We start from the raw sequence: 15,824 nt of genomic DNA on the forward strand, positions 1-15,824 counted from the left end.
GTATCTAGCATCGGCAAATAAATCTCCAGGATGATCGATGACGAAAATGATCAAATAACCTTCGCGGTCAACAAATCAGAAGAGGGAAGTTGGATAATTGCTTGACAACCATGTTGAATGCATTGAGTATGATGCTGTTTCATCTTTTGTATGTTTTAAAAGTGATTCTGACTTATGTAGATCGCATAGACATCCATGGATTGGGTATTTGGTTTGGCGTAGCAGATGTAAATAATCAATCATCAATCTTGAAAAACCTCTATAAAAAAAGGTATGATGAAAATATCGGAACCCCCCCCCCCCCGTGGTGCTGATCAAATGATTTGTATATGAAATGCATCACACCCGGATCACACTGCCACATTTATTGAGCAAATCAAAACTAATCAAATGCTGGTCTCGTTGAAGAACCTCGCGAAAAATGTATCTTTCCTTGGTGGCCTTTTCATCAGACGGACATGAAGGACGACGAATTCTACTGATAATTGCTACTTTAGAATTTCACTTAAACCTGCACTGAGACAGGTTGAAATTAATTAGAAGAAGCGATTCGCATCAATCATTTAATGAAGAACGAATTGTCACTTAGATATTAAATTTCACAATTTGAGTGAACAGCTCTCCTTTTGAATGAGAATTGATGACAGGCAGTATCGCTTTGTTAACGCGTTGGGCGATCTTGGAATGTGTCCTTGAGGATGAGACAAATCTCTGCGTAGGAAGCTTTCAGCCTATTTGTGTCGATGAGCATCCAACCCTGGTATGATTCATCACCATGTATGCTTACTATAACTGTACTAACCACAAAAGCATTCTCGATTTATTCTGTCAGGAACTGCAACCTGCGAGGCGTCATTAAGTTCTTACGAGCCATCTTTTGCCTGGCGTAAATCGTCCTCAGTATAATGGCAACCTTTATCGATTTGTTTCCGCCGACATTGATCATATACATTTAACAAAAGCGATACAAACCCTGGCAAACCATTCAAACAAGCCAAACCAGCGCGCGTTCCCTTAAAATCACTGAACATCATCATTACATCTATCAGTCCGAGGCAAGCCGCACCTTACCTTTAACCTACTCGACCATCTTCTTTCAACCATGATTGCTGATAATACAAGTAGCAACTTATGATTAACTTCGGTATGTCATTTTGTAAGAGCATCTTTACTTGATCTCGAGAAGGTTCAGCGTACTTATTCTTCACGTTACATTTCTGGCTTTTGCCCTGGAACTGATAAAAGATTACCTTGCAGCAACGTTGGAGTGATTATCTGCGAATTTTTAGTTTATGAGAAAAGTGGGAATGGGAGTCGTTTATACAAGATAAGGGAACACTACCTCGAGTTCTTGGGTCATGCTTGCTTACCCTTGGTTCAAATCAACCTCAATATCATACACAATTTCTCGACAGGACAACATTTCACCATTATTAATCGCTGTGCGCAAACAAGGTAAAATATGTGTGTTTTTCTTGTGCGTGTGTTCCTCTTGTGCAGGTTGCTTCTTGAAAGCACCATTTTCTGTTGTTTCCATCGGATGCTTACTGATTAGTCAAAAAGGCATGAAACAAGTTCCTCCATCTTTAGATATTGGTTAACGAACACATATCCTTGTGTCTCGTTGGCTGAAATATGTGACAGTTAGTAGTGGTGTAAACGCCGATCCTTTGCTTATCATCCGTTCGTAATAGCCAGTTGCCAAGGACGCCAGCCATTTTTCTCTCATATCACCTCGATGCGAATAAGTGCGCAATATAGCAGCTGCTTATCGGCAAATGGTACATTACAATATTGGTTATTTTACAAAAAGTACGTTCAGGCGAGTGCGTCCGTGACACTAATTGGTGGATGGTTCACCAACACATACCAAGACTACACTCAGTTGACACTGATTTGTAAAAACCCGAAAATCTGAGGAACTGGTGTACTGTCAGTTACTTGAAAGTGGCGGTTCTGCGTCGATTATAGACAAAGCAATCATTGGACAAGCTCTGCATGCTAATATACCGATACCACCTTGAGGCCACTCAATACATCCGTCGGTGAAGTTTTTCATAGATCATCGCATGTTCGAATGACAGGTAGTAGAAGATGAAGGCTGAAAACCAATTGCAGAATGTTCCCCCTGTCGCCCAAAGGAATCCTCTTGGATCGGTTTGATGAAAGAGGTTAGGCTGATACCACGTCCGATGGTTTATATCCTGTCCTAGGGGAGAACGTGATAACTTGATGTGACCATGATAGTGAAGTTGGGGGCATATCGCACCGAGGATATCACCGGACTCAAAAACACCTGGCTGCACTCGTACAAGTAGATATCCTCAAAACTGCTAACTTGCGTTAAAAAAACATCTGACTCCTTCCTGCAGAAACATGCAGATATCGTGTTTAGCATTGTGTTGTTCCGTTGTTGGTGTATTGGCACTGATGCGGTTTGCTATGGGTTTGCCTGGCGGCTGTAGTAATCAGTTGGTTTACTGTTGTTCTGGGGGTATCCAGTACGAAAAATGCCCAACCTGTGATAGTGTTGTATGCCCGACCGAAGCTGAGATTGTTGCATGCTTTGCGTACATCTTTATCTGGAGATGGGTCAAACAAAATGGTTAACAAGGAACAAGCACTCACCTTGTAAACTATTCGGTTTGCAACAATACCTCAGCTTTAATAGACTGTGAGAGGGAACGGCCTTTTAACTGAAAGATATTTGTAATCATCTTCAGGAATATTTGAAATTTTTGATTGATGTTTCTTCAGCAGGAATCTTTCAAAACTTTTGTCGATTTTACTATCATTGCATGATTGTGGAGCATCTTTATGCCCCTCCTTTGCATCAAGGTATGGTAAGTGTGCTGATTGCCACGTCTTGTCTAAAAGCACCCTAACTCGATATTCATTGTTTATGAAGAGATAAACACCTGTGACCAATTTCTGTGCTATACCCACTGCACAAATGGCAAGGACGTTTTTATGGACGGATTGAGCCAGTTTAAGACAGTCTACCAGTTGCATGCAGGTGACATTGGGACAAATAACCGTGGTCGGCAAAATGGATATCTCGAAGGAGAGAATCTGCAATGGGCAATTATCAACGGGTTTTGTTGATTCATCTCGGCATTTGAAGACGACCGTCAGCAACTCATTTTTAGGCCACGTTGTATTTTCGCAGGACTACGCTGTCGTGTAATTGAACCTCCGTACATGGATGCTGGAGACGCCCATTGTAATATCCGTTGTGATGGCAGCGACTTGCTGTAAAAACGAACCAAAATGCCCTGGGTTGTTGTATTTGCTTTTGATATCTATTCATGCTCTTGCACACGATTTGTTGTAATCTGCAATAAGTGGTTCTGATGTATTCCATAAAATTTGATATATCCGACAAGCTCTTGATTCAACAAATATGGATTTTGTTTCGAGTTCCACAAAACAGACAACCCCAGGAACCAGACAAACATTGAATAAGCATTAAAGAATTAGACTTATTTTTACCAGTTGAAATTAATCAATAGGAATATATAGTCATTTTCAGATTAAAATTACTGGTGATGAAAGGTAGCTGTTTCCAGCAAACTACAAGGCCCTAATACGACAAGATCCTAATTGTTGGTGTCAGGCATGTGGTCATAAGAACACCATTAGATTAAGGGTCGATTTTAAAATTGAAATTGCTGTCGCTCGATAATCGCAAGGCTGAGTATTAGGTGTTCTGGGACTTAATTGGTGGGCAACATCTTAAACATGTTTGCGACTGTCGACTTCTTTACACGTACAGCAGGAAGTAAGAATCTTCACACTTCAACTTTTCACAAGTCTCGCTCTGCCAATTTAATAAAAGTTCTTCAGCTCATCACTTATGCCAATAACATGAGGAGCTAGGGTGCTCTTCTAGTGACTTTTTTAATTAAACCGACATCGGGATTAACTTGTCGGTGTCAATAGCAGACCAGATGAGAGACAATTCATAATCTGCAGCCATTTTGGAAAAAGCAGCGCGATATTGACGTATCAGTAGAGCTCGGATTTCAAGGTGTGTCTCACTCGTGATTAACTTCTGGGGCATGCTTGCAGCTTAACACTACTCTCTTTCATCACCTGCTTCACCTGCTTCTACCGCTACAATACAGTCATGCAAAGAGGTGCCTTAATTAGAAGTTGATCTCCAGCTAATTTACGTACATATGTCGGCAGTGTTTCTTTCAGAGTTATATCTTCATATGCATCGTTAATACGAAGGATAACTCTATAAATTCCATACTAAGGTTCTGATGTCGGCCTACAATATATGTGTCAGATCATGACAATAATCATATGGGAGGGGATTTTTAGAGGACTGAGCCATACACATCCAGTTGGGAGTATGACGATCTGGTTTGATTCCGGATGCGGATGCGGAAGAGATCTAAGTATTTCAAAAGAGATCGAGAAGCCAAGCCTGCTGTTACCAAATACACGTTGAACAAATGGAGCATCCGGTGTTATATTTTCTATGTAAAAGGCTCGATAAGCCAAGAGTCGTCAATAGTAACAACCGGAACTGAAGATTACTATGTGGATCTCCTTACGAGATAAACTGGCCTCTGATGAGTGGGTGCTCCGATCTGATCTGACGGAATCGGGAGAAAATGAGATTATTGACTGACTGAATCAGGAATGTGTAACTCGTTGAAACACATGTTTCAGACAAGTCTGAATCAGCAAAGAAAAGACTAGTTCTTTGAAATGGCTACGACCTAACACATAGCTTGAAGGGTTAGTTAGCTTCGTCGTCTTTGTCAATACCTTTCGTTAAATCAGTATATTTCTATTAGTGGGAGAGGAACTAATAAAAGTGTTCCTGCCAGCAAGCAGCAGGCGGGAGGCGACGCCAATCCTCTGCGTCAGAAGCGTTGATACCAAGTAAGACCTTATGATTTTATCACCCGCAGTAAGAAATTTCCCAATCTCAGGGAACCATACCGTGCCACCGTGCTCCTCTTCTTAAAAATGAATTGAACCTGGAATGAGCGATCCTTCCATTTCCAAACTAAGATTAAAATTGACTTCCAGTTCACCTGGCAGGAATAGACTATGTTTCGGTTTCTTTTTGTTTGGCTGATATCCTATTCCTTGCCTGGCGGGAAATATCGAGAGTGAATGGTGCAGAGATATCGCGACTAATAACCTTTATTGATACGAGGTTAATACAAAGTCATAGTGGGCGACAACGGTGGTGGGTGGGCTGTTATTGTAATCGTTATCGAAATACTAAAAGGCTACTGGCAATGATTCCACACATGGATTGAATTCGCTGTCCTGAATCTAACAGATACAACACTGACGAGATCCCCTTAAAACAAATCGGAAATCGAAGAAAACAGGAGAGTTCTATAGAAGTTGATACATCGACCAGGAATCCTGAGTGGCTTAAATTACAGCTCATTGTCTCTATCATTTGAAGGGTATAAATGATCCCAAGGCCAGTCGGTAAACCAACTCGGGACCATGCATTTCGTCAATAGTTGTGACGTAGGTATAAATGTTGGTCATCAGGTAGAGACCAAGGTAAAATCAACATTCCACGCCATGGCAAACAGGCGGGTAAAACATGGGTGTCTTGCCGCTGCGCCCCAGATACATTCCCGACAATAAGTAGGTGATTGCTGGCAAATATCAATAGTTTATGAACTATGGACACAACATCAAATCTGGTCACGGATTCTCTTAACATCCTTCAAAACCCTCTCACGTTGCAAAAGACAGGTGGGTTAATAAAAGTGTATTGGTTGTATCGGAAACCATCTGGAGCGGATGAAAACCTACATCTGGCCGGAACAGGTCACATATTTGGCGTTCATGGAGGTGCATGCGATTAGAGACAGAACAATTTACTGTCACATTTTCATGAAATTGACAAAGCAAGATCGTCTCTGTTTTTATCCGTAAACCAATATTGATGATAAGTACGTACGCATCGAAACCATCCCTGCGGGCAATCAAAGTCGTTCTGTTTTTCGCATTGTCTTTGATACGCTGCCCAGGGCCCTCTGCATGTTTGGTGCCGGGTAGCTACTACGTTATTTGAAGACTTACTGCTTATGATTATGATAAGATCGACATGATAGTGGTGATGTCAACCCATCCAAAAAACGAGTTTTGCATTGGTTTTGTTCTATTAATGATATCCACCTTTGCATATGAACTTCCTTTGATCGCACGAGGACATTTCCAACCAATTTCAAAGGGTTATCTTCCCATTGCGAGACTTGACCTTCGCCATCTTCTGATCGACAGTTTTGATGAACTTCTTTCCATAATGGAGGTACCTGACGAATGAGATCATCGGAAAAAGGACTAAACGATCCACATTAGAACCATACCTGTCAAACAAAATCCCAGCAATAACTAAATAGAAATCGATTTATCTGAATCTACCGCAAAAACGGTCTTAGCATGATGTTAAACGAACAAGGAGATTTAGGCTCAGGTGTAATGTATACTAAACGGCTTATGGTTGTGATGGGAAAGGTAAAATTAATGCGAGAATGTGACATTTTCAAATGGCACATCCATCAAAGACGGAGGACCTCATATCGAGACCAATACGCTTTCCGTGTACGTCGTGCGTCACTTTTTTCTTCAGAGGAAAGTTGCATTGTTGATGCGGTAATCTGAGACATCAGCACGCCGTGTCTTACGGTAGCTTCATTAAAGTAAGACATTGCTCGTGTGGGCCATTGAGTTTTCAGCACGCCTTAGCTAATTCAGACGTCAGTAAAACCGATGTTGAGTGATAGGATATGCGGACAGAATCAGAAAAGTGCATGTCAAAAGCGACGGCTGTTTATATTTATGTCAATGGGCAACCAGGGTAGTTGACGAATATCAATGTGGAAGAACAGAAAGGAACGTGCTGTCATCGGTATTGGACTGGATTACGCTATCTGGTTGCACAAGACATTTTGAGTTTGTGACATATTATGATATGCAACCAAATTCAACATTGGCTGTTGCAAGTGTTCGAGTTCGCGACAAAGCTGTGTAGTATTCTACGCCTTGCTCAAGAGAGTTCTTCAGATGGCCCAGAGTTCACCCCACACGTTGTGCTCTCACCTACAGGTGAGAAGAGGCATGCTGTTTTCTTTCTTTCTGTATGCCCTCTCGTGAAAATTTAATGGAAAAGCAGCAAATGGAGTTTGATTTGTTTCAAACTCCCAACCAATGAATAACCTTAAAATCTATCAGGGTAATAGAGCAATACATTTCATCAGCTTAAGAGCTCATTTGTCGTCGTCTATTATCCTAATTACTGATGACAAGGCTTGAGTGCCACAATCTATTAGGAGGGTTATAACTCCTCATCGCCCTAAATCCATGGCCTTCATTTCTATTTCATCAGCAATATTTCACTAAAGATTATCTCAGTCATGGAAAATTTGAGAAAAATGTGTTTTTTTTAAATTCCTCGTTTCTTGCGTGACATAATACTCTACGATGGGGGGAGGGGATGAGTCTGGTTGTATCGCTGCGCATCCTTTCAATTTGGGCGTTAACCCGCAAATTGGAAACAATGTTATGGCTTAGAATATAAAACGTATTATCTAAAAGCACTGTTTTAAACCTTAATGACGTCGAAAATTGGCCAACAGAACGACGCATTCACATTTTAGTGTTGTTGTGTTGTGAGTGAAGTGAAGTGAAGCAGGAAAGAAGTTCCAGCGATCCGCCGAGAAGCAATTACTTGTTGAGTCAGAATGGTATGAGTTACCCGGACTTCTGTGGTAATGTCGATATAGAAATTGAAAGTCTTCAAACAGTTGAGAGAAACATTGAGACACGGATATCTTTGCAAAGCAATCATAAACACGTAAAGAAGTAAGATACGAATCCGCGTCGCTTTGTTCTAGATGCCCAGTAACCAGTTAGAGAGTCACTGTCGCTTTGTCACGGGTGCCTAAAGTCCATTCATAAATGTTATGTCCGCATCGTTTGGGGCTCTGGAGGGCAAACGTCTTGTCGGATTTCTTTAAGTTTTTTATTGATCCTTGCCTCATTCTACCAATGTTCCATCTCGAAATCTCCCGTCGATGGTGGTGTTCCATTGATCTGTGTGGATAAACTGGACCACGCTTCAACCTTGGTAATTGCAGATCGTTACAAAATCAATGGGAAACTTGAATAAAGTGCCAAGGTCTCTCATTCTTTCTCGGTGAATCCAATACCTGAGATTGTCAGCATTAACTATAATCACAAAACCACTGATATTTGCCCGGCTCTCCCCCACTTCGTATCTATTTACATTCATCCCGATTCGATCTCAATGATGAATGAGTGGGTAAATATATTTATTTCGCTGCGTTCTCTGTTCATATACAGTACGTTGACCATGGCTAGAGGTTCCGGAATTAACGTTCTTCGTATAATTGGTTAAGAGGCTTCTTCAAAGGCGTTTGGGTCGAGATCTACTTCAACAATGAACATCCTATCAGTGAATTTGATCCAATGTTCTCAGTCATTACCTGATGCGATTGATTGGATTCAAACCGTGATTGATCTATCAATCTGTGGGAGACTGGCTGATTGCCTAAAGCATTTACAACCTGCTAGACCTTTTACAGGTGTTTGCTTGCGATTGATCAAGTGTCATGTGAAGAGGAGAGTGTTTCTGGCTTCAGACCGTATCAGCTGCGGCAGTGTGTGGGCAAAGCATAGATATCGCTTCCACCTTTCATTTGAACCCTCACCTTTTCGAGCCAAGATGGTGTTTAGATATGAACTTGCTGTTGATGAGGGTTCTTAGAACAGTAATCACTTATCTTGGTTTTTTTCAGTTGGACATCTCCGCCATTTTTTCAAATGGGGATATTCTTCTGGTCCCTCTGCTGATTTCATAACTTTAAAACTTTCTGCTATGATATATAAACACATAAATATAACCAGGAAATATGAATCGAATACAGAACGTATGAGCTTCCATCCACAATTGAGTCAAAGGCTAAGGTGATGCGGTTAATTTGCCGCATACTTTTTTGAAAAACGATATCTAAAAGCCGAGTCAGAAACGAACCCATCGTTGAAAGAGAGGCAACCAATAGACCACACAACTTATTCCCGATCATCAGTTTTTAAACTCGTTATGGGGCAAAGTCACTATTTAAACGGAGAATTGCGTGCTCCACCTCCATTCGAATTCAATCAATACTTTTTTCCTCTTTCACTGGCAGATGCATTATTCTGCTTCATGGTTATTGATGAAGGAATAATCACCTCTGAGATGTTTGGAAGGAGCAGTTTGTTCTAATTAGACGATGGCTCCAATAGGGTGATACCAATTCATTAAAGTGACAACATGGACATCTCCTCTCAGGAATGTTCAACACTCCCTGATCTGTGGAGGGAACTCAACTGTAAATTGCATGTTATCTTCTACCTACCACACTACTGAATGCACTTGGGTCTAAGACAAGAACTGCGATTGCTCTTTAGAATGATAGCGTTTAAAGTTAAATTGAAGTATTGAATGAATTCCACGTTGCTGCTTGAACCAAACTGGAATATCATTGATACAGGGAAATCTAAGTTTTGTTAATCGGTTGATAGAAAGCTAAAATTTGTTACTTCAGCAGCCTAAACGTTCACAATAGCCCATTGACAATAATTTAAGGAGGTCATCAGATTTCCAAATATTACCAATATTGTCCATCATGTTTACCATTGTAAGAGCAGACGATAGGGTAGTCATCTCCTTGTTGACATGCAAGGAGGCAAATGTTTGCCTGTCTGCCATTTCTTCTCTCATTAGTCAGGCCAATTGACAAAGGCCAGTTAGATTCCGGTGACTGTCCATCGGTTGTGAGCCGACTGGCTAATTTGGGTCACTGCGGTAGATGATGGGGAAGAGATCACATCATCGTTGCTCTCAGTCATTCTCTGTTGCGAAAAAAACACTTGCCACTGGAATATATTCAGGCAATTCATGAGGCACATATTCAGATGTCTGCCTACCAGTGCTCATTAGCCCGGCCACTTGTCAAACGGTACAGCGGATTCCGCTGACCAGACAAGGCAACATGCTGACTAGCTGGTTAATGTGGGTCACTACAGAAAACAAATGGCAAAAGATCACATCAACAGCCAAACTCGTTTTTTAGAAGCTAATTTTGCCTGAAAAAAACTATTATCCTCATAAAATCTGCAAGCCTGAAGACATGACTAAACATATTTCTGCTCCAGCGTCTCAACTCCCTAGACGAACTCTAAATCAGCATGATTGCTGCCAATTTGTTGCCCAATTTTAGAAAGAGAAATAGCGTGCAGGGGCATTCTTTTGCTAGTCATGTTAGGGTTCCAACATTGTAAGAAGGAAAAGTTGAGGAGTCGTGGTCTGAGAAATGAATATGAAATGTTGGCCGTCGGTTTGTTCCGTGTAGGCGCATGCTGTGATTGTCACTAGTCACTGATGGTAGTGTGTGAAATAATGCTATGTTTCCTGAACCAACGAAAAGATGTCAATACCTATTTACGAAATATAGTAGGCCTTATTCCTTTACTTGACCAGCTACTGAATGGGCCGGTACACTCTCTAGAGTGACACCCCATGAAATGTATACTGAGAAGTTAAATACCGTGCACAAAGTAACGACGGAACCATAGACTAACTGCGAGCTGCATCTTTCACCAGGACGAATAGTTCCTCAAGTCTACATGTACCTGCAGCAGATCTATTTGGTTAATCACCCTTGAATTGGTGAAACGAAGACTATTGGTTACTGTAAACTTATCTTACAAGTTGGGAGGGTGTACTTCTTGACGCTTTCTAACGCATGCATTTTCAGTATCATCAAATTGTGGCAATTCTGACCGAATCTTTTCAAAACTTCCATTACTTGGGTTAAAACGACTAAAGATTAAAACAATTGTCTTACCTTGATCGGTACACAGATAAGTATAAGAAGGAGATCCGCCGATGCCAGGCTGGTGAGGAATATATTGGTGACATTTTGCATCATTCGGAACCTTGCGATGGAGAATATCACCAAGGCGTTGCCAATCACCCCGACCAATAAAATGATTCCGTAGACTATCCCGCTGGGGATCACCTCTTCCAAGGGTATCTTAAAGGAGTCCGAGGCATCATATTCGTACACGTAATCCTCTTCGTAAGGGCATCCCTCAGGGTTCGTACATGTGATGTTCGCAGAAGGGGAGTAGACGATGTACTCCGGGGGCTCGGTAGGTAAGGGACCCCGACAATCCGGAGAGAAATAGTAATAGTTTTCCATATTTCACTCAGAGGTTCTGAGTAATCCAAACCTGTATTGAACTGTATTGAGCATGTTGATATTTCGAAGATTGATAAACAATATGAATAGATTTGAGCATTGATTTGGACTATAAAAGTTCCAATCCTGCACCCACGAGAGCCTTACGGCACAACTACACACCTAACTTAACCTCAAATCATTACATCTTTAATCCGAAAGCAGGACAGTGATTTTTTTAGATGCGAAGTTAGACTCACTGTACGGTCAAGGCTTCTGTTACCTGCTCATTACTTACGGAGTACCGTGTGAACTAAGTCAACAATACTGACCTAAACATTAATCCGTAGACTTTACATTCCGTTGATGATACATTCTCACTGAACGAGAGACAGTTGTGAACTTTGTATTTCCTTTAACAACTTTTTTCGTTCCTCCGAAATATCAGCAGATCCGCGAAAACGTTTCCTGAACACAAATCAACCATGAAAATGTAAGTATTGACTCGTAAAACGCACAGGTTTAATCAAACAGAGTCTGTCATTCAGTTAACTTTGATGTGTTTTAGCTAAGTCAGAAAAGTAAACATTCCAAGCAGAGTACAGATAGCATTAGGCCTGTCCTTCTCAAGAACGAAGTGAAGACACTTGAACCAATCGCTGAATTACAATGAACCGTTAATATCTTTGAATATGACCATACCAATTGGCTGTGGCCGATCGATCTACGCTGAGGTTTATTGGACGATATCGTTTGCCGCTAAACCGTTCTCCTGCGACGACAGCTGTTGATATCCACTCTTTTGCCCCGATCCGTCAAACTATTAAGAACTCGTAACAATCCACAATCGGCTTTTGAGATTATTCACCAGTTCTTCCGAAGCTGGACCAACTAATCCACTGTTCAATAACTTCAATCCCGATAATCAAACCTTACTTTATAGAGGCAATGCAATGGCGAAAACCCTTTGAAGAAGATTTCATCAATGTATTTCCCAAGTGAGTATCTCTTCAGAGGGGAAAAGCTTGATTAAGCTATAAAAAGTTTCAGAGGGCGTTTTATTCACCTAACTAGTTCCAATTCCCTTCCAGCAAAGTGAATTGTCCTGCAGTGTTCGCAGAGGAATAAGATAATCTAGTGGGGAGTGCAAAATCCTGCATTTAAGAATGTCTGCTCAAGCAATCATACACGAATCTGTTCCGCTGTGATAACAATTAATCCCCAGTGACTGCCTTACATCCGAGGTTCACTATCAATAACTGACATTAACCACATATGTTGCCGAAGAGTGCAGACTATTCCACGATGTCCCAAAGAATTTCATCCTCAAAGAAAAGACACTTGCCAAACCAGATTATGGATCATTAAAGTGTCCTCCACTGAAGCGTTCCCAAGGTCGTAATAAAGACAACAGTATAAAATGATGGCACTGAGGATAAATATCACCAGAGAATTTGTTTATTTTATACCTAAACACTTGTTAAACTACTTTCTTCTCGCGAGTTTGAAGAATCGTCGATAGCCGTACCTCGGGTGAAGTCGGCGTACACCTGATCGGCTGAGACGCGATCGTGTGTCTGTTACAGCGTTCTAACAGCTCATTTATACTTGTGAGTCAGCCACGTCATCTACGTTCTCTAGAGAAAATTTCGTTATCGACGGTAATCGAACCTTGCTAGTATCAATATACTGGTTATCATTTACAAAACTGTGACATGCTTTTTAACAAAACACAATTTGCTGTAGGGCAGCGGATCATCACAGCTCGTTTTAGATAACTTTACCGCTGTTATCAAATGTTCTTTCTCCGTATGTCGCCATCAGCGTTTAGTTGCAGTGTTAAACTCTAGGGACCGATTGGGTGACATTTCAGATCGCTACCGTACAATCTTCCATCTGTTTGACAGTTTGAACTGAAGGTAATACGGTAAAAAGAACATGACTATAGATACTGAGGTGTGGATTGGTCTTATAATCCGCAAGAGTTCTTTTCGTTTTCTGAAAGGCCAGAAACTCCAAGTCAATCTATGTAATCATGGAGGTTACCTGGCCTTGTACACTGTTGAAATATAAGAAAGTTGTTGAAAGATGAGAAAGTAATAATGTAGCTGGTGCGTATGTTTGACTCATTGCGGTTCTTCATGATGAGTTGTTGAATATTTCGTCTGAAAACTAAACAAGAAGTCGAATGTTTTGCAAGATTGATGTTTAAGAGGTGTCTGCAATTATCCTAAGAGTAATACCTATGCAAATTCTATAGTAAACTCCTAATGCTATCATCAACTTTGCTTTGCATATAACTTGAATTAATAACACTTGATGATTTCGTTCATATTCGAAAGTTGCTGTTAAGAGCATCCATATCATCGACAAGCTATATTGCTATGCACTACTTGATTAGGATTGATATAACTAGCATTGGGATTCAATGCAACAAAATCACATGTGCCCAAATCAAAGCCAGCAGGAGATCGAATAGTTAATGTATTTCTCCTTTGAACACCTGTTTATCTTATACAAACTAGTGTCACTCAAGACACTGATGTACAACAAGCGTATACCGTTCACCAAACGGGTGTTTGCGAGGGTGGTGTAATGGTTATTATCATCAAAACACCGGGGGACGCGATATCAATTTGACAAGAGAGGTCATTATCATTTGACAAGGTCTGTCCTGTGATCAGGCGACAGGAATGATAATGGTTGCGAATTATTGGGCTTGTGTGTTAGCTATTACTATATCCGTTACGTCCTTGGAGGATAATCAGGCCAAATTATCCCTTCGAGTCGATCTTCGTATCCATCAAAAAGACGTTGCTTAGAATTCGGCGAAGTTTATTGTGCTGCCGGTATGCGATGTTATAAAACAAGGGCGTTGAGCATGGGGCTAATTGCGTAGTGTTTAATGATTCGACGATGATCGTTTGGGGACCAGGGTTTGCGTTCTATCACCCCATTGGCTTCTGTTGCTAATGCGGAAAGTCATCATCCGTTTCACTATTAAGGGTAATCAGACGTTTCATCCCCAGGAGTAGATATGGCTGTTTAGTTGTCCTGATTGCGTATTGTTAACTTCTACTGCAGTAGAATGACAATCGTCGGCTGTTAGTGTCGGAACAGACAGTGGAGGAAAATCATACCCATTTTTATCATTGAGGGGTAATTTCACCTCTGGAGTAGAAGTGCTGAATGGATGTACATCATTTGCACGGATTGCATATTGTTTATTCGCACAGGGCTACGGTCACTGCCAAGACAATCAATCAATGGTGTGTATCACAGATTGTTTGCTGTAAATGATGATACGGCGGGTTGAAATGATATCCGTTTTCGTCCTTGAAACAGTAATTTGGTGCATCCATCCCGATGGTTAATCATGACTTCCATCCCATGGATGAGTACCGTGACGTTGTACATTTGATTGCTGATTGCATATTAGTAGTGTTATTCGCACTAGAATCGCATGCACTCACTACAAAGATCAGGTTGGGGGTCCCAGGATGGGGTTTTCTGTGGCGCATGTTATAAGGAGTCACATTTCTTTCAAAGAGAATTGCCAATGTGCTATTCTACCGAGAGTAGACCACTCTGACTTATCTGCACCACTCTAGACTCTGAAGTGTACTAACGTAAGGGTTTATGAAATTTCACAACGGAAGACCAACGAAAATGGTGGTTTATATCCTGCAATGCTGAAGGAACAGCAGCATATTGTATAAAGTTGGTAGGAGAATTACTAAGAGATGCTCGGATCGAGTGTGGGATTGTCACACAATGAGGCCAATGATCAGAGCTTCTGAGCACGGCAGACATTGGAAACATTTGGCACAGCATTGACAAGCACAGTAGCGGTATTGAAAATCTGTTGTGTGAACAATCATGACAATCAGCTACATCCTGTCTTCGTAGTAACATCAATTTCTGGTTTATCGACAAAGCTGTCTTATTTAGTGGCAGTTCTAGATTTTGATTACTGTCCAGTCGAGGAATTGATATATTTGTCTTCATCTGTGTGGCAGTTACTGGTATCTTCCCCGACAATTGTAACCAGTTGGGATGGGCATTGCTGATAATACACTACATTGAATGTCGATACTAGTGTCCAGTCTAATGATTTGTCTGCGTCTCGTGTTTGTTGGTTGGACATTGGTATAAGATCATGATAAAGTAGCAGGGTGTCCAGTTCTGCTAAATGAGCTGTGTCAGAGGGACGGCGGAACGCTGGCCATGGTGTATAGAAATCGTTTGAATGATCCTGTTCGTCAACAAGTTTGTACAAGGTCGTCCAACTTGCGTAAAAATGCAAATCAGACTTTACGCATCGAATCTCTATGGCGAATCGTAGAGAAATTGTACCGAAGCCTCATTTTTAAAACTTTTCGTATTACCTTTCTTATTGTCCACAGCGGAAATTACGAAATCCGTGGTGTGAAATGGCCAACCAAGGTCATGTTGATATCGCTTACTGCTCTCATATGAAGGAAACTTCAAGATGTCATTGATATATGTGTGAGGTGAAAGCAACACCATTATGATTAGAAGGCCAGACGAAAAGCATCCGGAGCCTTGGCAAGAAATGTCGCG

At 41.1% G+C, this 15,824-nt stretch overlaps 1 protein-coding gene across 2 annotated transcripts in view; it reads right to left on the minus strand.

The window, feature by feature from the left end:
* Positions 1 to 12,808, minus strand: part of LOC135486422 (QRFP-like peptide receptor) — a 41,083-nt gene extending 28,275 nt beyond the window's left edge. For both annotated transcript variants that reach the window (XR_010446698.1, XM_064769203.1), the window contains exon 1: positions 10,905 to 12,808. Coding sequence is in view for 1 of the 2 variants with exons in the window: in XM_064769203.1 (XP_064625273.1) it covers positions 10,905 to 11,261 (357 nt within the window). In the remaining variant the exon portion in view is untranslated. The remainder of the gene's footprint in view (positions 1 to 10,904) is intronic.
* Positions 12,809 to 15,824: the final 3,016 nt, after the last annotated feature.

This window comes from Lineus longissimus, chromosome 4 (genome assembly GCF_910592395.1).
Source record: "Lineus longissimus chromosome 4, tnLinLong1.2, whole genome shotgun sequence".
In the NCBI taxonomy this organism is placed as follows: Eukaryota; Metazoa; Nemertea; class Pilidiophora; order Heteronemertea; family Lineidae; genus Lineus; species Lineus longissimus.